Source organism: Lagopus muta, chromosome 3 (genome assembly GCF_023343835.1).
Source record: "Lagopus muta isolate bLagMut1 chromosome 3, bLagMut1 primary, whole genome shotgun sequence".
NCBI classification, from domain to species: Eukaryota; Metazoa; Chordata; class Aves; order Galliformes; family Phasianidae; genus Lagopus; species Lagopus muta.
The window spans coordinates 63,670,041-63,694,399 of NC_064435.1; the positions used below are offsets into that span (position 1 = coordinate 63,670,041).

The 24,359-nt window shown below is 35.4% G+C and overlaps 1 protein-coding gene across 4 annotated transcripts in view; it reads left to right on the plus strand.

Annotated features, from left to right (window-relative positions):
- PTPN3 (protein tyrosine phosphatase non-receptor type 3) overlaps window positions 1-24,359 on the plus strand; it is a 115,542-nt gene that overhangs the window by 36,663 nt on the left and 54,520 nt on the right. For 2 of the 4 annotated variants that reach the window (XM_048940109.1, XM_048940108.1), the window contains exons 3-11: window positions 1,633-1,740; window positions 1,857-1,914; window positions 2,937-3,015; window positions 4,523-4,567; window positions 5,352-5,404; window positions 9,544-9,664; window positions 13,527-13,614; window positions 18,989-19,077; window positions 24,270-24,333. In XM_048940109.1, coding sequence (XP_048796066.1) covers window positions 1,633-1,740; window positions 1,857-1,914; window positions 2,937-3,015; window positions 4,523-4,567; window positions 5,352-5,404; window positions 9,544-9,664; window positions 13,527-13,614; window positions 18,989-19,077; window positions 24,270-24,333 — 705 coding nt within the window. Of the gene's footprint in view, window positions 1-1,632; window positions 1,741-1,856; window positions 1,915-2,936; window positions 3,016-4,522; window positions 4,568-5,351; window positions 5,405-9,543; window positions 9,665-13,526; window positions 13,615-18,988; window positions 19,078-24,269; window positions 24,334-24,359 lie in introns of those variants that run through there. The other 2 variants (XM_048940110.1, XM_048940111.1) reach the window with 2 other exon arrangements.

The following is a 24,359-nucleotide window of genomic DNA, read 5'->3' on the forward strand; positions in this document are numbered from 1 at the left end:
TGCTCTGGAGAACTAGGCATAGCTTTTCATAGCTACTGGCTGTTATTACCTTACCTTTTGTCTGGAGTCTGGTGAAGAAATAGTGAACGAACACATCTCAGTGGAGTTGCTGGAGCTCTGCTCTGCTCTAGCAGTAGCAAGTACTGAGTAATATTCAGTACTTCCAAATAAGGTGTGTGTCTTTCACTTGAATCTTTGGTTTCCTTATCTTCTAAATAAGAAAGTTTTTTATGAGGTAAGAGGAGACTATGGACTATGTTAATATTTAAAGCACTCAGTTACAGTGCTGGGGCAGCACTGTAAAAAAAAAAAAAAAAAAAAGCTCGAGGGAAAAAAGTCAAAGCAAGAAACAACAAAGCAAAAAAAAAAAAAAAAAAAAAAAAAAAAAAAAAAAACCAACCAAAACAAGAAAACAGAAACAGGTAAATCTGTCTTCTGAGCAGGACTTGATTGTTGTATAATAAGTTTTAGACGAAGGGAGTTGAATGCCATATTATGTTGAGTGCTTCAGTGAGTGTTCTTACACACTGAATAAGGCCATCCACAGAGATGGGATCACTATCATGCATATGCGTTAAGTCCTTTGATATTTTTTTAAGCAAAGTACTTGTGTTGTGGCATGAAAAATTTTCCACTTATGTCACTTTTGTGCACATATGCAACTTATTTCTGCTTTTAAGAATAAAATTCACAAGATCTTATGAAAAAATTTTACATGCGTATAATTTTTTTTTAATAGACAAGATGCCAAGCAAACTGGCTTGGTTTGACTACATTTGAAGCTCTGTACCTTGTTGCAATATATGTTACATGTTACCATATTTAAGATTGCAGTCTTGTTGAGGGGGTTCTGTTTTTCTTTTTTTTCTTTAATAGCATTGATTAGTGTTGTTCTTTGGCGGACGCTGGTTGTCAGTAGTCCACAATGCAGTGGTGTGATGATAAGCTAATTTAATTTCAGGGAAAAAAATACCATGCTTACATGTCTTGATGTCCCCTGGGATTCCCTGTTTACTCTGGTTCTTCTGGGATTACCTGACTGGACAGATGTCTAAGCAGAAAGTGTTGCGGCATAGTGGTAGTAGTGTCAGTGGAAATTCAGGCTGAAATCCAGGATCTAATAGCTAGAGTTACATCTTCCTCCTGCCTTTTTTTCTTCATTCTGGTGTATACAAACTTTCCCTTATGAAAACTATGTGGAGATGGAAAGAGCTGCTTTTGGGATGACATCAAGAGCTGCAGCAGCCTCATGTGGCTGTAAGCCATGATTGCAGGTTATTACTCCAGAAAAGGATATTGCTCCTAAAGACTGATTGAGGGAGGGATGACTTGAATAAAAGTCAATTGCTGGGCTGACCTCAATAACTTGTGTTCATACCAATTCATATTGTGAGATTTGGGACACCTGATTTGTTTTGGGAGGAAAGTCTCTTTTATTTAAAAACAAAAAGAAAAATACTTTTTTTCATAATAAAACTCTCTTACATTATTGAGAAACTGGACAAATGAATTAGCTGCTATTTTTATTCACAATTGGTTTATTTTTTTCTTAAATAAAACTTATTTAATTATTTGTGTCTTACAATATGTAAGTGTTTCACAGTTTCACTTCTAAATGTTTCTTGTTTTCAGAAACAAGACACTGGTCAGATTTTGCTGGATATGACCTATAGTCAGTTGGGTGTGACAGAAAAGGAATATTTCGGTTTACAGCAAAATGAAACTTCAGTAGATTCACCTGTAAGTATATAAATAATAAATGTGTGTGTATGTATATGTACATATGTATATATACATACACGTGCATATAAAAATAAACAGCCATTATTTGTAAATATGTTTAATCCATCTAATAGTTTTTCATTTCACAGCGATGGCTTGAACCAAACAAACCTATTAGGAAACAGTTAAAAGGTAAGACTTGGTTTTTATTTCTTGATTGTAAATGTGTAATTCAGGTTTTCTGTGTTAGATTTTCTTTTAGAGCAAGTCTTAGCTCTATCAGTCTTTTAAGCAGAACTTTTTGCATTATCTTCCTGCTCCTTGGGTGTTATTAGGACCTGATGAGTCACTAACTGTGCTGTAACAGTGTCTGCAACAGGCATCTCATCATTATTGGGCATCAGGGCTGTGAAAGCAGAAGTCAGCTTATGGCGTTAGTAAATTCATCCTTACATGGAAGATAAGAAAGAGGGAATTTGAGGGTAGCCGAGCCAGTTTCATGCACAGGTTCTGGCCAATTTTTGTCTCAAGTAACATAGGAAACTTAATTTTATGCTTGTTTTTAACCAAAAAAAAAAAAAAAAAAGTACTTCTAAGTCCATGCATTGTTCTAGTCTTGTTTTGTTCATAAACAGTTTTGAGTGGCACAGGTTTACCAAAAAGGAGAGCTTGAGGACAGGCCAGCCAGCATGCTACAGCATGTACAGCAGCCTAGAGAATGTAGTGTAATAGAACTTGAGTGACAGTCCCAATTTCTGTTAGAAAACTTGAGCTATATTTTTAAGATCTTTTTATTTTTACTGTATGCTGTAGGTTGTGTAGGAATTTGGATAAAAAAAAATGTTAGAAGTTGAGACTGTGAACTTCTGGTGTTCCTTTGTTTTTCTATAATTAAGAATTATCCTGATTGAAATGCTTCATATACATCTGCTGCTTTTTCCTTTTTCAATAATCGAGTAAAGCAGCAAAGATAACTAAATAGTACCTTTATGTAAGTACTTAAAATGAAAGCATCAGAATGTGTAAGGATATTTTCTAATTGTGGTTGGTGAGGGAGATTGGAAGAGACTTCTCAAAATAATCAGAAACCACAAGTAAAATAGATGGGATTACAATGGGATTATTTGAATAATTTTTCTGTAAACATAAACATAAGAACTTAGGGTGTATGTTTTTTAAAAATAAAATTGATTTGGTGTTCTAAAATGTTTTAGGAGGTTTTCCCTGCACCCTTCGTTTTCGTGTAAGGTTTTTCATACCTGATCCAAACACACTTCAGCAAGAACAAACCAGGTAATGTCTGGTGTTTAATTCCCTAAACTAAGTATGTGTAAAGCCCTCATTTCCACCTCCACAACATGGCAAACTGCAGTATGTTATGTAATATTACACAGCATAACCTTATAATTGTTTGTATTAAATGTGTTTAGAATTAGCAGCTTTGTGTAATGCTCATAATAAATGGTTTCTGCTTTAAGCAGTCCACAGTTCGAAAATACTGGTAGAGCGTAAGTTAGTTACACAAATCTTTGTTTTATTTGCACCTTGGATTCTATTTCTGAACCTTTCATGGCTGCCTGTTTTGCTTTCCTTCTTTTATAATCCCTTAATTAACCAGATGCAATGATTAAAAAATGGGAAGTTCAGTGATTATGCTGTCTGCGTGCCCTGAGCATATCAGATTTTTCTTTGTATGAGTACTGAGTTAATTCTGAATGTGTGTAGTAGATTTGTTTCCAGGGCATTGTTTATTTTGTTTCAGGAAGAGCAGGTAATAGTACTTGTTTTCTAGATCTGGCATTTTTGAAATGCTTTCTTTGTTTGTCTACTAGTTAATTTTAGTATCTTGAGAATATAAATAGTAAAACATTATACGTGATTTTTTTTTTTTACAGGAAAATTAAGTTGTCACCCATTTTGATATTTGCTCTTTATGCAGTTTGTAAACTGTCCTGCAGCTCTAAACTTACATTAGACACAGGATGAGGAGAAATGGTTTTAAACTGGAAGAGGGTAGATTCAGACTTGATGTTAGGAAGGAATTCTTTACTGTGTGGGTGGTGAGACACTGAAACAAGTTGCCCAGTGAAGTTATGGATGCCCCTTCCCTGGAAGCGTTGAAAGCCAGGCTGGATGAGGCTGTGAGCAGCCTGGTTTAGAGAGAGGTGTCCCTGCCTATAGCAGGGGGTTGGAATTAGATGATCTTAAAGGTCCCTTCCAAACCAAATCATTCTACGAATCTATGAAATGATTCCAAGACTTGTTCTCTGCGATTCTTTACTCCCAGCTCTCCACTACTGCTCTCAAGTAGCGCTATCAAACATTCTAATGTGAGCAAGGCTGAATGGCTGCTGGGGGATTGTTCAAGAGCTTTTGTCTGTATGCTGCTTGACAAACATCTCATCCTCCATTGGTAATTAAAAATAGTCCCACGATAGACTCTCACAGAATGTTTAAAATAAATTATATCCCAAATAGGTAATCCTAGAAGAAAAGAAGCCTGATTCTGTAGAGCAGTTTTTTGCACAGCAGTATTTTGCAATGTTTGTTATGGCATAAATACTGTGGTCCTGTGGTTGTAGTATTGATGGTCAAAGATCCTTAAAACTGTTGTGAAAAAGAATGGGTGTGTGAGTACATATTTCTAAATGCCACTAAACTTTATTCATCTGTTTTATGGTTTGCCAGGGAACTTACCTCCATAATAAAATGAAATCAATACTTCTACCAATTTAAACAATGCCTTTTAAATACAAGTGTTGGTGTTCTTTTTTTCATTTTTCAAAAAAATATTTTCTAGGCACTTATTCTTCTTGCAACTGAAGACTGACATTGTAGAAGGAAGGTAATAAGAATCTTCAACTTCTCCATAATTCTCTTTAAAAGCGAATAAATAAGCCTTTTTTTCGGAGAGTACCAATTGCTGCTATAAAGATGTACCTTATGAAATACTGCTTAAAAAAAAAAAAAAACATGAGTTGCTTTGAAACACTTCAAATTTTCGTGTAGCTGACTAACAGCAGTTTATGAGTCTGTTGTGAGTAAGCTGTGGGAGATGTTGTTTCTGCACATACATAAATTTCGTAAACAGCAGTTCATGCTTTTGTTTCTCTTTAGTCTTGGGATATCTTCTCTTTATAATGAACATTTACACGATGGTTCCTTTGCCCAATTCCTTTGTATTTGTACAAAAAGTTGGTCCAGATATTTCCTGCCAAATAGAAATTGCCACTAGGATCTCTTAGTAGGTGTCGGTTATGGAATTACATCTGAACATTAGATCAGATCTGTCTTTGTACTGGCATTTGGCTAATTTTAGCGTTTACGTTTAGTTTTAAATGCATTGGATGGCAGCTATTAAAATGATGTCCAGAGTTGCATAAAAATCCCTTCTTTGGTTTCCAGAATAAGCGTCCAGCAAGAATATGTCCTTTTAGGATGAGGTACATCTATTTGTGTAAGAAAATGTTGAACAACTAACCTCTGCTGTCTGTTTGATTTGATGGTTAAACTTCTCAAGAAAAAATCAGACACAATTTGAAGATAAAAAGTCTTTACTTGCTGAAATAATTGAAAATACCATGCTCACACTTGTGTTCATATTGTCTAAATAATTTCTCCTTTTCCAGGTTGTCATGTCCTATTAATTCTGCTGTTGTGCTGGCATCATACGCAGTACAATGTAAGTGATAATCAATTTTCCTTTGATTAGTAAGTATATTTTTGGTTGTTCTGCAATGAAAAATAAGGAAAGATTTCTTTCCTTTTTTTGTGTGAAATGTTCAAAATGCTACAAGTGATGCTTTGGAAGGTAGGGGAAAGTTACAGCCTCCAGATGTTTTACATAGAAAAAGCCTACTTTTTGAGTCTGTCCAAAAAAAAAAAAAAAAAAAAAATTAATGGTGTTCTTATTTGTGTGTGTTTGTAGAACGTGTACTGTTCCCAATGTTGTCTTTTATTTTTCTTCTTCAAAATCGTAAAGCTTAGTGCATGTTACAGTAACTGCAAGATTGCCTTCCAGGGAAATAAGAAATCACCTAGAGAACAGTTAAGGGGGGAATAAATAAACTATTATGATTAAGAAATGCATGTTTACATAATGTTTTGGTTTTTTTTTGGGAAATACTGATTTGTTAGATATGGGAAAATTCTCAGCAGTGATTCTGCTTACAATTATTTCCATCCTTCTCATCTGTCTGCTACCGGTGGAAAGATGTTTTAAGGGTGATAGCAGAAAAATATCTTCTGTAGGAGAAACAAAATGGAGCTGAATCCTGTGCCTTAAAGGAATCCTAGATGGATAATTTAAAAACAGCTTTTTCAGAAAAGAAAGTACAGAGTGTTGAGCTCTTGATATCTATGAAAATCCCAAGTAGTTGCAAAAAATTCAATGTTATGTTTATCGTATTCAGTACCTTTTTATTAAATGAACCTTTAAACACATTCCCACTTAATGAGAGAGTTTGAAACCAGAACGTCTTCTATGAAAGGCTAGCATTCCAGTTTTCTTGCAAAAGAAAATGCATGCACACTTCTGCATCTCTGGGATGTGGTAAGGCACTGGAACGCTAAAACTCTCAAAACTGTTAAGATGGTTAGTGAAGCATTGGCAACACAATTGTGCTGAAGCAAGAAAGTGAAAAGGTGCGTTGAAGAATGCAAATATTTATGGCAAGCTCAGGGTTACCAAGGTCTTCAAAATATGTTATGGGTAGCGTACCTAAAATGCCAAAGTAATTCCAGTTTCCCTTCAGTTTTATAAGAGCTCCCCTTTCAGTGCTTTGGATATATTCTAGTGCAGTTAATTTTACTAAAGCAGAATGAAGGTCAGTGAAGATTGTGAAAGTTGTGTTTTAATCTTTCTCTTTGCTGGTGGACTCTGGAATTTCCCATTCAGCTACTTGCCTCATACTCCTATTTGTGTATTACCAGTTAAAAAGTAAAATCCCTTTTTTTTATCCTAGCTGTTGTATGTTTGTATGATACCTACCTTTACTGTTTGCTTCAGCAAATAATGAAGCATTCAATAAAGGCATATTCACTTAAAAGAAAGTAGTCTCTGAAACAGGAGATCTCTAGCACACTTCTGTCTTATTTTTAGCAATTTACTCAGGAAGGAGTTGATGGTTTGTTTGTGATTGAAAGGTTCTTTGAAGAAAAAGAAGGTGAGGATTTTAGAAAAGGTGAGTTTAATATGCCAGTTCTTCAGGAATTAGGGGTAAGAGTTTATTCCAGTTTGGGGAGCTCCAGCAGAAGTTGCACAAGGCTGAATTCCCATCTGTATCAGAGGAGAGAGACTGGAAGATTTAGGGGAACGTCACGCTCATGAAATTAATGGCACCTCTAAAGTTAGAGTTGCACTATGGAGTTTTTCTCCATCTGCTTTTTTTTTCTTTTTTGCCTGATTCTTCTAACCAAGGTGTACAATGAGGCTTTTAATTTATTAATATCTTTTGAAAATAGAAAATTCACCAAAACCTTAGGTTTCCTAATTTGCAGACTTGCCTCTTTGCAGCTAGTGTTTTGAGATTCTTTTTCCCTTTTGTATCATGAGGCATGGTGTTTTTCCATTCTTCTTTGAAGGGAAATAACGTTCAGAAGGACATCATGGAGGCTGACATTTACTCAAAGGTTGAAGTTCTGACTACTATCCTAGTACTCTACTGAGTACTGGTAGCCCTTATCCTTTGGAACCACAGTCAGATTTGATAAATACAGACAACTTTGATCTGAATTTCCAGTATTTAAAATTATTTTCCATGTATGTGAGGTAGTGTAAGGATTGTGTACGTGGCCTGTCTGTCCTCCTAAAGTGTGTTGTAATTCTGTTTAATCAGAGATGCATTTGATCATGTCTGTAACACTTGTAATTAACAGTACCAGTATGTTATTGGTGGTGGTGAAGATACCGGAATCTGCTTAAATAGGTGAATTAACATATTTGTGTTTTCTTCCACACGGTTCACTGTGGTCTACCTTACTGACCTTGAGCCTGCTGGCAGCTCATAGAACTGCTCTGCAAAGATGATTCTGAACGCTTGTATACAGCAGTTCTGCAGCTGTTTGGGGCTGTTGTCCCTTAATTTCATTTTTCGGTTATGATAAGCAATACATAGGAGATCATAAATCCAATTGTTGTTTGTCCATTATCATTTCATCATTCTGTAAATATTTGTTTGAATCTATAACACTTTAAAACAATGAAGTACAGTGCTGTAATCTCTCACTTCATTGTGCATCATCAAAATAAATGGTTTTATTCATGTGATAGCTAGTTGTATTTTAACCTCTACATCTACATTGATTTTACTTATTTTGGTGCTTCATTTAGTGTCATTTTAGTCTCTCTCTAAAGAGAGCCTACATTTGTATGTTTCTTCAAAATTGTGCTCTGCTGTAGTAGATTTTTTTCCTGATTCCAGAAATATTTTCATGATGGAATATCTTGCGTTCACTATTTCTCGACAGTAACTAGCAGTACTTGAACTGTATTTCAGTGCTTATATGAAGATAAATTTAGAATCAACTTTGAATACTGTGTTTTACTGTCACGGTTTTGTGATTTTTGGCTTTCGGTATTCCACATCATAACATCATGTGGGGCACTGGGACTTTAACTGTCAATGCTCAAGTCCTGGGTACCTGCCCTGAAGAGAAGAAGAACTACATTCCCCAGGGGACCTTGCGGTCAGGGAGAGGAGGTTTAACTCCTGGCAAGGTCGCCTGATTCCTCTTTCTCGCTTGCCCTTCATCCCCGTCTATCCACCTATCGGACATATCGGCCTATCCACCTTTCGGACATTCTCTCTCTCTCTCATTATATTTGATTTATTAGCTTCAATTCTGATTATACTGTATTATAGTGTGTTATCTTGCATTCCGATAATATACTTAGTAAATTAGTTTGTTTCTCCTCAGATCAGTGCCGCTGTTTTAATTATTTTGGGGTCTCCTGTTTCCTTTTTTTCCGGAGGCGCGGATCTGCAGATCCGTCCACCCCGCTCGTCACGGAACCGGGCCAAACCAGCCCGTAAACCATTGACATTTACTCTCATCTTTGCACGACACTCATTATTGAGATCCTCATACATAAACCAGTTATGCAACTTTAACTATATTTTAATCTTGGATTGTCATTTTCTCACCTGATGACTTTTACTCCTTGGTAAATAGTTAACTAATTTAACCTTTTTTACTTAAACTTCCATTCATTTTATTCATACAACATCATGAGGAACTATATGATTTATACCCTGAACTTGTCACATCATTTGGTAATTTTCCATTATATTGTATATTCCATACATTATGCCTCATGTTCAGTAGGGCAATTAACATTTGAATTCTTAGGGCAGTTCCAGTAGTTCTAGTTAAAACAGTTTTACAGTGTACAGAGTAGTTGGTCTTTAAGTGACAGATCTAATTAAAGTCTTCTATCTGTTGTGATCATGTAAAGATACATCAAATTGATTTCATTTGTCTTTCTGGAGCATTTTGCTTCCTTTTAATGTTTCAGTACTACTCGTCTGTGTCACATACTGTGTGGTGGTGTTACAGACTGGGGTTGCAAAACTGTGGCTATAAGTGAAGTACTGATTTCTTTAAGTACCTGAAACTATAGTTAGGGTAAGCATATTTTGAGAAGTTCTTCACAGTTTTAATGCAGTTAACTGTGTTCAATACTGCTTGCCTGTAGAAAAATAATTCATAATTCTTGCATTTCTCCTTATGTGTGAATATTTTGTTTTATTAATTAAGAGAAGGGATTTCTTGCAAGTGATAATTAACTATGAAAGCTTTGTGTTTCTTGTTTTCCAACAGCACAACTTGGAGACTATGATGCTTCAATACATCATTCAGGATATCTGTCCAATTACAACTTTATACCAGAACAGAACAAAGATTTTCTTACCAAAGTAGAAGCACTACATGAACAACACAGGTAACATTAATTTTTAGTTTCCTCTTGCCTTATAAGCTCTTTAAAAAAAATCTTCCTTTTGCACTTCTTTTCAAGTTAGTTATATTTCATATAATGTATATTAATTGAAATACTTGCTTTCAGCATATAGGTGTGTTGAAACTTTATAAATAAATTTCTATCGCGAGGAGTAGAATAGTTAGCACAGTACATTGTTAGTGGCAACCTTCTAGAGCACTGTACAAGATACTTGTGATTTTTTTGGATCAAGGGTCATTGAACATTTCTGAAATCCTAAAGATTTTTTTTGTCTGTCAGTGAAATGAGTGGTGCATAAGGGAGCCAAGCCTTGATAACAGATAACACTCTCCTCTCCTGAGTGTGATTATAATTGGTTATTCCAGTTGAAGTCTACTGCTGATTACTCTTGCTAATCTCATTAATTTGTGCCATGTAAGACTGAATATTTAGAATTAGTGGTATTACCTTAAAATATCTCCATTTTCTTCACCCCTTAATATTCCTTAAATTTTTTTCTTTGCCATATTTCAGTACCCCAACCTCTCCCTCTTTTTTCTTTACTGCTGATGGATGTAGTGAGTAGTTCAGAACTTCATGTGTGGCCGCTTAGCGCAGTCCAGAACATGCATGCTGTTTTGTTAGTTATGGGGGTAAAACAGAGATAACTACTGAACTCACACAGCAACTTTTCCTTTAGCATAGGTAATAATCTGGTCTGCTTTTCTAGATGTTCAAATTCAGGAATGCAACACCCAAGGCCTCTGCTCCTTCACAATCTGATTCCAGAAGTTTCCAGAAGGCTCAGATGTCTTTGGCAAGGAACTTGTAGACAGGCATGAATAAATTCAGTCATTTTTAGGAGGAATTTGTCCTGCAAGCCACTTAGGGAAGACTCTGGATAGTCTTGGAGTGGGTATGCTCAAGTCATGGCTTTACTGTTATCATAGCCAAAGATATGAGTGTATCCTGCAGAGGACAGACTAGAAGTCTGCACAAAACTCTGTGTGAACAGGTGAAGTCTGTTGGGAAGCACTTTATTTTCTGGATTCTTTCAGTGAAACTGATGCTTTCTTTGAACAGTTTTGCCAGATAAAGGCCATTGGTAGCTGTTTTAGTAGACTGAAGTTTAAATGCTATATTGCAAGCACTCTCTTCACATAGGTCATGTAATAAAAGTTATGAATAATGATACTTGAATAGACTGTACTAGGAAAAATAATTCTTCATTCATTTACAACATTTTTTGATGCTTAAGTCTTTAGGCATATTTATTTTGGAGTTCAGGGAGAGGGAGACAGGTTATTGTGTATTCTGGCAGTATTCCTTGCATCCTTCTTGGCAAATATAGTGAATACTGCTGTCTGAGACATTGTTTTCATGAGCTCAGTGCCAGCAATGTATTTGACAAGAATGATTGTGGTATTCACTGCACCTTCTAAGAAAGAAGTGCGAAAGGGTGAATTTATCTTACTGTTTGAGGAGAGCGATGTTTGAAATGAGATCTGAAGAGAATTAGTAGTATTTGGCATACGTCCTGTGTAACATCTGAAAATTGTTATAACTTCTTAAACCATTCTTAAGATTTCAAATCCAGCCCTGTGAAAATCTGTCCTTTTTCATTCTTCAACTATCATGGGGAAAAAATGAATGATCGTAATTACTGAAATGCAATATAGATTTGAGAAGACGCATTGCATCATGTTTGCTCTAGCTCCAATGCAATATTTTTAACTGGATGTCATATTCATTTGCCAAAACTTAGAAGGAAGTTCTATAGACATACTTAAGGTACTGTTCAGCAGAATGTAGGTGCTGAGAAAGCAACTGCTATCCTTTCAAACTAGTAAAGCCTTCAGATATTTTCCTTCTGTGTTCATCTCTAAATCTATATAGACATTCTTTTCTCTTGCCTATCTATTTTGCTCAGTAACTGCCTACCACCAGGGACCTGTAGTGTCACCTTCCCCTCTATCAGACGAGTAGGGGGTCAAACAAACAAAAAATTCTTAAGTCTGTCTTGAGGCACTTCTTAGTGGCCTAAATGAGACATATTTAATCTGAAGTAGATTATATAAGCAAATTGAGAATTAAAATTTGTAGGCGTTCCTTCTTGTTAGTTGTCAGGCTTTTCTTATCTTCCTAAGCAAAATTCTTGATAAAAAATTAACAAAAAGAAAATATACAGAAAGGAAACATCCTGTTGCATTATCAAATTGTCATTTTGTATGTTTGTTTTTCCATCCTCAACCTTTCTGGTAAACTGAAGGACACGATGTCAATTTATTATTATAATTTTTTTAAAATCAAGTTGATGGTAGTCACTGTAGATGTAGATCTGGGTAAGGACTTTATCTGCAAACAGCTTTTTGTTTCCCCTTCAGTCCTTATTCCAATATTGTGACATTCTCAAGTCACACCGCTGCCAATGGCTTTATTACTCAAGATAACTTCGTCTTTCTAATTGCTTTCATGAAGATTGATAGTTGTTAGAATGGCAGTTCCAGGGAAGATTAGTATGGTTTGGAATTTAGAAGGTGGTATCTTGAAGTGGCTGACTTTCAAGGCAATTACTCCTTTAAAAGTTAGAATTACTGCTTTATATGAAGCATCTCTCTATCTAGTGTCCTAATGTAACATAATGTTATGTGTTTTTCTTACAGGTTGTTAGTTTAAATCACATTTAATTAACATAATTTAATGGGCATTTTTTCTTGTTTTTTCCTGCATTTTGTAGTAGCCATGAGACAATAGTATCTGTAGGCTTTTCTTCTTAAACATGGGTAGATAGTAATTGTTTGGTCTTTGTTCTGACAGTTTCTCTAATATGCTGTAGTGCCTGACTCACTGGTCTGTGCTGCAAGACCAGGATTATTGCTGGCACAACATGATGTCAGTAGCCCACAGCAGATTTTGTATTAGAGCAATGTTAGTATTAGAGTAGTATTAGGTTTTGTATTCTGTTGTCTAATCAGTTCTCAGATAATAAAATCATGGCCCTACAATTTGTTGGAAGCAAATACCTTTTTGTCATGCTTAATGGGATATTCTTTAGGCTGCAATCCTTTCAGGTGAATAATTAGTAGGCTGCAGGGGAGAATGAACTATGTAGGGATTACTTTTTGATTTTTTCTGTTTTCAAGCTCCTAGTAGATTCCATGTAGAAGTTCTGTGAAGTTCTAAAGTTAATTTGATGTGTGAGGATTTTTGAGTTCTTTTTGAAAGCAGGTGTCTGTTGGAGTCTAAAAAGTTTTTTAAAAAGTAGAAGGTAGAATCCTTGCAAGTCTGGCACCACATTTCACACCTAACAGCAGGGGGAAAAATAGCATTTTGTTTATTGGTTGTAAATTTAGCTTGTTGGGTTTTGTAACATTAACTTATTTAATATTAACATTTAATATTCTTCCCTCCTTTCCCTTTACTTTTGTAAACTTACTTTTTTACTTTTGTTTCCTGCTTCTAATGTTTCTTCTTAACAACTTCCTTCTGAGATAGTAGACAATATATAATGGCTGTAGATACAGGTTCTTGTTATAAAAGAAGCCATTATAGAGGCCTTGTTTCCTTATCCCTTTAAACAAAACAGCTAAGAATTTTCAGCTAAGATTTTTCTGAAAAGTGCTGAATGTCTGAGGCAATGACACTGTTTTATGACTTGGGCAATTTTGAGAGTCTCTTAGGAAGTCCTTACTAAATAAAGTACTTTGTGGAACTCTTTAATGAAGTTTTTCACAGATGTTGGATAGTAGATTCTTTTTTCTTTTTTTTTTTTTTTCTTCCTGCATTTGGAATAAATTTAATGTTATGTATTTTATTTTGTCTCTGGTCTAAATCTTTTTTTCTTTTTTTTTTTGCCCTCTTTCAGTGGCCTCAAGCAATCTGAAGCAGAGTCCTGCTACATAAATATTGCACGGACGCTTGAATTCTATGGAGTGGAATTGCACAGTGGTAGAGTATGTTTACATTGCAGTATCTCACTTGGAAAATGTTGTATACACATTCTTGTAGATATATACAGCAATAAAAACAGTAGAATTTTATTCTTTACTTTACCATGCATAACTTTTGAATTTGATATTTTTTCAAATGTTCTGAGTAGCTTAGATTCTGGAATTACAATAAAAAAAAATCAGATTAATCTCAAAGGAGTTACAATGCATCTTAATAATAGTCTAATGCTGCAGTACATTTCACTTAAGAAATTTACTAAAGTTTATGAATGTCTTAATATAAGCAGCATTCACTTTCTTTACACAGCATTAAAAATATTGACCCATTTTTTATTTCCGTATCCTCTGACTATAAGCTGAATCTAAGTGGTAGATAACCACTAGGGATGTATTTGAAACCCTTTAGACACAGTGTATTCATTGATAAGAAATATGTCCTAGCATTTCATTGTCTACTGGCATTTCATTGTTTAATTACAATGTCTGAATTGCCAATACTTCTTTTTCTTGCATCCTGGTGCAGAAATGGTAATTTGTGCTCTTATAGATTGGTGAACTATTTTGGCATATAGCTTACAGCATAAAAACCTAGTGAAGTGCAATGCAGAAGGTTGAGCTCCTTAATGAAGATGACTGCTGTTTTTACTAACATGCATTGAGATTTATTGATAATGCTGATATTGAGGATTTTAATGAAAATATCATTAGTTTCACTGGGGGATGTTCAGGTTGGATATTAGGAAAAATGTCTTTCAGAAAGAGTGGTGAGGCAGTGGCGCAGGCTGCCCAGAAGGTGGTGGACTCACGGTCCCTGGAGGTGTTCAAGAAGCATTTAGATGTAGCACTACAACATGTGGTTTAGTGGGGAAATATCGGTGGGGGATGAATGGCTGGGCTAAACAGTCTTCAAGATCTTTTGCAACCGTGTGCAGTGAATAGGATCGTTTTCTTTCCTCAGTAAAATTTGTTTGTTTTTTTTATGTATGCTATCACAAATGAATGAGTGCATTGAATTAATAAAGATCCCTAAACTACTCACGTATAAAGCTACTGTAATTACTTTCATACTCATGGAAAAATTATTTTAAAAAGCAGTAGCGGCCATTTTTAAGGGAACGTGGGAGTAGAAAGGGAAGGAAAAAACTGAAGGGATTAAAATATGAAAACTATGCTCATAACATCTGATAGGGGAATTAGGAGAGGCCAGTTTTACTTGATAACTGTTAGGATACATTGTTTCAAATGCGGAGGTTGTGGGTAAGTGATACCGGAAATTTGTTCATGCGTGCTATGACCCTGTGATTTGTCAATGTAAAAATTTACCCTTATGTTAAATGAGTATCTTAAATCTGGCTTTGTCTGGGTTCACTGTCCATTCTGTTATCTCCGTGAAATTTGTGCTTTGCTGAAGAGCCCCTTACCCATCACACCTCAGATTTCCCTGTATGCCTTTAGTTCATCAGTCTGTGCCTTTTAACTTTTTTGGTCGCTTACTGTTTTGATAAGAGACCTTAAATTCCAGACTTTTATGATGAGACAAACATTCTATTCTCTTAGAATTCATGGGATGCAGTTTCTAAAATTATTTAAATTTCCTATAAACTTTTTGAATTGTAGGCTATTAAAATATACACAGGATGTTAGTAGAGATCAGTGTCAAATAGGAAGGACAGTTCAGAGCGGACCGAGACATTTTTCAGCCAAATAAGATTTCAGTTCAGAATAGTATCGTTCTCTGGAAATACTGCTTAAACAGTCTATTTCTTATTTTCAGTGCATTCTTTTGCATCTAATGGCACAGGATGGCTGACTACTAGTCATGGTCACCTACCCTACCTGACACCAAACAGTATTTTTTGTATGATCTGAATCAAATAGAGTACACGTTTGAGTCAAAGCATCTCTATTCCAGGCAGCTAAGATGCATATTGTTTTGCTACTATTTCCATCTGAATTAATACCTTTGTTGCAATTCATTTATTTTTCAAAGCCTATGAGAAAAGTAATAGTACTGGGTTTCATCAGAGTGGACATTCCTGGTGTTCTGTCCTGGTAGGTACTCTCTCATTTGCTAAGTTGTAAGCCTGTGCTGCAGCATCAGTCCTACAGAAGAGTATTCATCATTTGGTCTCATCTGGTAGTTCATGTCAGTTGTAAACAATACTTTTCTGAAGTTTGAACAAGTCTGCTGAAATGGTCTCTGGTTTTGAAGTCTGCAGTGAAGGTTACATATCTCCCCTCACCACATCTTTACTGAGATTATTACATGATACCCCAGCTTTGACAGGGGTATTTGGCATAGCTCTTCATAGCCTTCCTTGCTTAATTCTGTTCTTAAATCATCCTTTGTGACTTGCCAAATCCCAGTGCTTTGAACAGGTGTTAGCAGAGGCTAGTTACAAAACTGACGTTTTGAAAGGTTTTCCTCTGTGAATCCTTGTAATTCAGCTTTCCTTGTGGATAAAATAATCTTAGTCTTAAATATTCTATGTGGCAGAGAAAGTGGGTAACAACTGTATTGGCCTGTATGCCAATAGACAGAAGAAACTGATCCTCTTGTACTGGTGGTCCAGAGAGGGATGCTTTTGGATGATGTCTCTAGTGGCTGGCAACTCTGCACATAGCAGGGAGGTTGAAATTAGATGATCATTGTGTTCCTTTTCAACCCAGGCTGTTCTATGATGAAGATGTGGAACATCAGATGAATGCCTAGCTTCCTTAATCTTAGTGTTCTATTACGTGAAGTCAAACATTCTACAGAACTTAAGTGTGTGCGTCCTTCTAACAACCAAACAGAACACTTTGAGTAGTGTCTTAAACAGAGTTCAGTTATATTCAAAAATGAACTGATACTAAGAAACTCAGGAGTAAATTTAATGCCTCAAAACTATATCAAGGTTTCTTGAATTCTGTACTATATCTTCTTTTTACTTTAGAACACTATCTGATCTGATGAATAATTGTTCTGATATTAACCTGTTTCTATTCTGGAGGGGAACTTATAGAAACTGGAGGGATACCTGCAGAATCAATGCTATTTCCATGTCTACAAAAGTCTTATTGGTGATTGCATTTGAAATTAAAAATCAATGAATATTTAATTAACAAGATCACTGATATGATCATTTTTTACCTTGTTTGTGGGTTTTTTGTTTGTTTTGTGTGCTTATCTCTATAAAGAAAGAAGGAAAAAGAAGTATATGCGGGACAGTTCTTAGCGCAGTTCAGTAGCACAGATGCTTTGTAAGGGAAGTGCCCATCTACCTCATCTTTCTTTTGTGAGACCCTATTTCTTTACACTGGTCCAAGATCTTGTTTTCAGATTACTTGTTTAATACAGAAGAATTCCTTAAATGAATAAGCAAGGAAGATTAGGTATTTGGACTGAGGTAGAGGCAGAATATGAAGTTTGTTTTGGCACAGCTTCTAGAAGAAATAGAGTGCTTTGGCCTACTTAATCCCCATCAAGTGTTTAGCTAATTCTCAGGACATCAGGAAAAGAGTCTCCATCAGAGTGTGGTCAGGCACTGGAGCAGGCTCCCCAGGGCAGTGGGCATGGCCCCCAGCTGATGCAGTTCAAGGAGCATTTGGACAATGCTCTCAGACATAGGGTTTTTGAATTTTGGGTGGTCCAGTGTGGAGCCAGTAATTGGACTCGATGATCCTTATGGGCCCCTTCCAACTTGGAATTTTCTATGATTCTACGGTTCTTTTTCTGGTAAATTATTTAGGCTTTTTTTTTTTTTTTTTTTTTCTCCTAAGCTGTTTTTCCTTCAGACTATTGATTTATTATTATTTTTTTTAATATTATTTTTTCTTTAAAGCAGGAGCTTGGAGTAAGCTTCAAGTTCCAGTAACACAGGCTTCTGCTCTGTGTTAGGTAGGTGGTATCAGGACAAAAGCAGTTAATTAGATGTATTCCCTTGCCAAAACTCTTCCGGTTTTTACCCAGCACATTACAGTAAAGAGGTGCAAGTTCTAGATTTCTGTATTATGCTGCCATAAACTGTGGCAAGCCAGGAACATCTTCAGATGGAGGTTCAACCACCTCCTGTCGCAGCTGCCTTTGGACAAGTGGGGCAGCAGGTAGCTCTGCTGCTGCAGGGAATTGTTCATCATTTCAGTGAATTCTGCACTATTCTGAGATTAAGCTTGTTTGTACAGCTACCTATATAATTTTCGTTTATTAAACTCTTAGAAATGGTGTCTCTCTTGTCAATTTTTAGTGCTGATATATTATTTATTAATATTTAGGTTATACACATTCTTTGTGAAGTACTGTGATATTTCACAGGTTTGTAAACTGTTGCAAATTGGATTCAGCTTAATTCAGTCATATACCTGTATCACAGTTTTATTCAACCATTTTTAAAGGATTTGCTGTAGACTTTTCACTGTTTTTAGTTCATGTGGTACATGGTCTATTCTTCTGTATTTTACTAATATGATGAAATAGGGATTGGATATATGAGAATTACGTGTATTTCAGTGAGCACAGAGTACCATCTAGAGGAGCAGCTAAGCTACTGAAGGCTCTAATAGAACCTGTGGCCATCCTTTGCAAAGTAATCTGAAGCTACATTTGAGTCAGACCTGATATTTTAACTAGTGGGTTCATATGCACATATTCTGCTCTGTTTAGAAACTTGTCTATGATGTACTATCACAGGTCCATCACAGAGAAAATGTAAGCCAGGATTTGTAATTTTTGTAACATCAGGTTGGGTTTCACCTCAAATTGAGCATTCAGCTTTCCTCTTTTTTTCTTGTAAACCTCAAATTTTTGTTTTATTTTTAAGCTTTTATTTTTTTTCTCTACTGTCTCAGTAATCATAAAGCTATTGTAAATTATGTATGCATCTTTCCAGTTTAGCATGTTAAGCTAACACGTTTCTTTCTTAATTAGCAATTGATTCAGTTTTGTGTATCAAATATTCATATGCATGTTCATATTGGTTTAGCATACGCAGAATTGTGGCTACCTCTTGCCGAGTCTTTGGTAAGACCTCTTTGGAGGTCAGCTTAGAATAAGACAAATTTTGTTGCATTTCGAAAATTTTGACTGGCTGATCTTGAGAAACATTTCAGCTTATTTACCAGTGCTGAACTAGTGTAAGGTTAGGCTGGAAACTTTAGTGTCTTAAAGAATATTCAATATAGTTAGGTTAGCATTACAGCTTGTTTTAGTGACAGCAGTACCTAGTAGATAGGATCACAGAAAAGATGGAAAAAAAAATAATAAATCCTAACAAGTGATTGAATTTTTGCCACAGGAGTTATATTTTAAGTATAGAAAACTTGAAAATGAATTTATAAGTAGATTAATAGGAATCGCACAAACTTATGCTTCTGCTCTTACAGTACTTTTCTGTTGCAGGATCTCCATAATCTAGATCTCATGATTGGTATTGCATCCAGTGGAATTGCTGTGTATAGAAAACTCATCTGCACAAGCTTCTATCCCTGGTAAATTCGTTTATTATTGAAGAATTATATCTGGTCTTTCAAATTGTATTCTCATCTGCTTTAACATTTATTTCACAGAAATTTGTAGTATATAATTTTGTTCTTTATGAATTAACATATTTCCTTACGCTGAGGTGAAAATGAAACTTTTTAATTCTTAAGGACTTTTGAACTACTTGAACTATGTGAAATCTTGTTTGAGTCCATTCACACAGATGTGACAGTGTATAAATAGGAGTACCTTGTGGTTTTAAAGATGTGTGCTGCTGTTGTTCGTAAAGATGTTTGGTGGCTTTTCTGTTTAAATCAGCATAACTAGGAAGCTCAACAGCTAATGATCTGATATTCGCTTCATAGAAATGCAAAGTGAATTACTTCAAATATTGGATTTATTGAAACAGGAATAGTCTAACACGTAAATTTTTAGATGTCATCAGACAAGGCTGTCTAATGGTAACTTGTAAGATTTAGAGTCTGTAAGGGAAGAGACTTTTTCATTGTACTGTGGTTCTGACAATATCTGACAGCGTTTTAGAAAATATTCTCTATAGGAAGAAGAGTATACAAGATGTCTAATGTGAATGACATCAGAAATTAGGGAAGCTCTCATTATGAATAGTATTTATGTAGTTTATTTATATTATAGTAAGACCTGTTAAGTGAATGGCAAGTGATATAGTCGTTTGGCTTTTCCGTAGGTTTTTTTGATTGGATTAGAAAGAAAAGAACGTTTCCCTCTTCTTTAAAATAAGTGTAATTAGATTAGAAAGTAGTTTTATCATGTTATACATAATTTCTTCACATAATTTGTAACAGTTTTTCTGGAGAAAATTTTCAGTAAAACTATTAAGTTCTTGTGTTCATGACAGGATAATGCATTTCAGTGAGTTTACTGACTTTTTGCACCTTGATTATGCAAGAAGTGCCTATAAGCAATCTTCCTTAAATGCACAAGTTCTTCCCTCAGATCATTAGGAGCATAATCTAATAGGTATTTCCTAGGATAAAATAATAAAATAGGTTTCCATTTAAATTTGAATGGTAAATGTACCATGTAGTCTCTGGATTTTCTTTTCATTGCAGTGACTTCTCTTTCAACTTAAATATACTGTAGCCATCACAAATGCATGTGAATAATGCTTTCATATACCACAGTAGTGTCTTGGGTTTTTTCCTCCTCTAATGCACACTACAGCATAGAAAACTTTTATCTCTCATCTCTGTGCCCTGAGCTCCATCCTTTCATATGTCAATCTCCCAGCTTCTTGAAACAGCTGCAGATTTTAAAAATTTGCAACTGCAGGCATATTTTCTATCTTTTGCAAGGCTTTGCCAACTTTAGTGACCTTTGGCACGAACAGGCAATAGTAACACCTGAAAACCATAGTGACAACATCTTAAAATCCAATAGTATGTATTTTTTATAGAAGGGAAACAGTGCTTTACAGCACATAAGGCAAGAGGAATGCACAACATCCTATAATTCAAGAACTTCTTCAACCATAATGTCTCCTATTTTATCATGTTAGTAGATGTTACTTTTGAAGCAATCTAAGTACTTTTATTCCTGCTTGCTCTTCAGGAATAAAACACAGCTGCTAAAACATTTTGCACATAAAACTGTAACTGACAAAAACAAAACAAAACAAGAAAAGAATTGGGGTGGGAACAAAAACATTTTTTCAGTTTGAGTAACTTTCTCTCCTGAAACAGCAGTTATGGGTGCTAGTACTTTCAATTAACTGCTATTGTAATTGTTTCAAGCTTTCCTACTCTTTCTTTAAAATTGTATTTGCAAGGAATGAAGGGCATAAACCCCACTACATAGGGGATGACTTTAGGTATTTTCAGAGTAGGTTATAGTTATTGATTCAGGAACTGTGTCCATTTCTTCCATTCTAATCCCTCCTTACCCATTAAAAAAAGTAAATAAATAAATGGTCAGGTAAGTATGTTAGCTAGTATTGTACGCGCTTGTAGTGTATACTTTCAATTTCTTTTTAGGCGTCAAAGTGGAATGCATTTTGGCAGTATCTGTAGTTTTAATGTATGTTGGTTGTGTTGAAAGCATGAAGGAGGCTCCTCATGAAACACTGTGCCTGAGAATGCAAAAACCTATTCAGATAATTGGAATTGTTATTTAGTCTTTTTATGTAACTGCCTATAGTAAGTCATCTCTTCCTGTGAACCGGGGAGGCTCCATCATAAACATGATGAAACTCAAGGTGGCAGCAAACACCGTCAAAGCACTCATTCCAACACCAAAGTGCTCTGCAGCATTAATGGATATCAATACAACTGTGCTGTATGGTAGTAGTCAAAGGGAACCAAAAGTGTTTGGAAACAGAGAGGCAGTGAATAGATTGCCCTGCCTTGGTAAAGGGAGGATTTTCAATGAAAGCAAAGTTTGTAAGGAGCTGAGCACTTGGGAAGAGGCAACAGAAGTCAAGGCAGTTTTAAATATAACTTTGGGTTTAACCCAAAAATTCATATTCTCTAGAAAATTATTCTTGGGGTGCTTTACTATTATGTGATCATTTCCAGGTTTGTTTGGCAGGTAAAATATCTTAAAGGCAAAAGTATACAGGCTGGTCTCTGTTCTACATCAGCAGCAAAGGTAGTGTATTATATGCTGTTCACTGGATGCGGATTCTTTGCTTTGATAACTTGAGAGAAATTGCTAAAGGAATATATGCTTCATTGCTAGCTAAAATCAAGAAACTTCTGAACTAAATCTTACATAGACAACATTTGACAGGAGCTTTCCTACTGAATCTTCCTAGGGCAAACTGTAAGAATTACATCTAAGAAGTATTTTTCCTTGGGTCAAAAAATACCAGCTGTTAGCAGCAGAACCTCCATGGTGCTCAGAAATGAGTAACTATGGTTCAGTGAGTGACGAATCTGCTTTGACCTTTGTGAATGGTAGAAAGACAGAAGCCAAAAATGTATCATTGTCACTGAGCTTCAGCTATTGAGCATTTTAAAAATAAATAGTGAATTTTGATATTTCATGAAAGCTGCATGTTCACTGGACAGATGATTGGTAAGCGGTAGGGGCACCTGTTAGAATAACCGCAATCCATTCAGCTCCTATTTTGGATGTGACACCTTCAAAGCCTTGTTAAATCTAAATCCTTCAATGCCTTAATCTCTTGCTTTAGTCTGTGACTTGTGCTGTACATGAACATTGCCTTGACTAATAGGCGTAGTGCTGCAAATGATTTTGTGTTAATGTTACATAAAACTGACAGATTAGCAAGTGTTGTTTGTCACTGAATTAAATAGGCTTAGTTATGCTTTAAGAATGAGTGGAATTGAGAGGTATGTTGTATATACAATGAAATAAAAGAGACTTATTGACTTGATTTGACATGAAGTGGTTATGTGGTCATGCAGAAAATTGTTTTAAAAGAAGTGGGGAGAGATGGAGAGAGTCTTGGTGTTTTAAGATGCTGGCTACCTTTTTGTTGTTAGCTGGAGGATGTTATGCTTATTCTGTAAGGTCACTCATTTGTATTTTGTATTCCTACTGGCACCGCATTAGTGTAAGAGCAGTGACAGCAACTATGTGAACAACTCCAAACGCTGAAGTGTAAGCAAAAGTAAAGAAACGTGAAAGGAAAGAAACTAGAAAAGTACTGCTTCAGCCAGAGTAGCACTAACATTAAGATAGATTGTAATGAGTCCCACCTCAGTAAGTACTACTACAAATTTATATGACTTGTGGGCAAGATGGGAATGCAGAGCTTACAGATATACAGTACAGATCATTATCACTTGAGGCAGCAAGTCAAGTGGAGCAGATATTTCTAGAATTTTCCTTACAAAAAAGGTGGGTATTATTTTAAATTTTCCAGTACCTGGAACAACAACTTGGTTGCCTAGGAATACTATGAATGAAATTCTTGTTCATTTGTGGTTCTGTAATTGATAGAGGAAAATATTTTTTTTGGAAGAGTGCAGGTTTGGTTTTCCACCCCTTTTATACAATAGTAGGAATTGTTCATTCAGTTCAATTGTTTGTAACTTGCATATATGATCTGCTCTGTGAACAAGGAGAGTTGCTCTGTGACAGTGCATCCTGCACAGGAATGGAGAATGGGTTATATGCTGCTGTTCTACTTGCTGAGTGATGTGAAAACCATGTTAAGAACTGAGATGATCTTTGATATGCTTTGTATTTGGAAATCTAAGATGCTGTAAATGTTAGCAGTTGACAGAATATTTCAAGACTTTTAGTACCAACCTTCTGAAAATCTTTTGTGTGGTATAGATGGCTTTTTCCACAAACATTGATCAGACCTGAAATAGCTTTCTCCTATCCATATGGTTCCACCTGATTACAGACAGTGAATTTTTTTTCCAGAACATGTAGGTTTCAATTATTGAATAAAAGTATTGTAGAAAAGAACTAAGAATTCAGAAGAATCTTGTTTAGCTGTAGGAAAATGTGTGGGAACCTAGAAATTTATTTAATCTAGCAAAACTGATAAACACTTTTCATTTTGATTGTATCCTTAAGCACCAATTCCAGTGTAACCCTAGCCTTAGAAAATCTTTATTCATACCACATATGTATGGAAAAGTATTCATTTCAGCTACATAGTTTGTTGTATTTTTTTACAGCGTTAATAATATGTGAAAAAAGATTAACACTCATTCTTACAGTTTTCATCTGTCAAGTTTGACTATGATTACAACGCTTTTGTTGTTAAGAGGAGTACATTATCTTTTAAAGCTCTGTGAAATTTCTGGGCAATTTTAGATACTGTTCAACCAATCTTGTCACATCATTAAGGTCTTAAATTCTGTTCTTTTAGTCACAGTTGTCATATAATTCTTAAGCTATACAAACCTGACGCATTTAACATTTGTGCAGCTGGTAAAGGATGTCATCAAGTTTTTACTGCAAGAATAGATTTGGTGGGAAAGAAGTGCTATGTGAGCTATTTAAAGAGTAAATGAGGAAGAACCCTAATTTTCAAAAGACCTTTCCTCCTTAGCTAAAATTTTTTGAGTTTCTTGACATCTATTTGCCACTCAACATACAGGAGATGATTGCATATTTTTCACTGAATGTTTAACAACTGTAATCTCTTACGCTTGCTGCACACCATGTTATTTTTATATTATCATTATTTTCCCTTCAAACATTATTTAGTGTTTCAAGGTCTGCCTTTCTCTTCTAGGGTGAACATATTAAAAATTTCCTTTAAAAGGAAAAAGTTTTTTATACAACAACGGCAAAAACATGTAAGTAGTCATTTCACTTTTTTTCT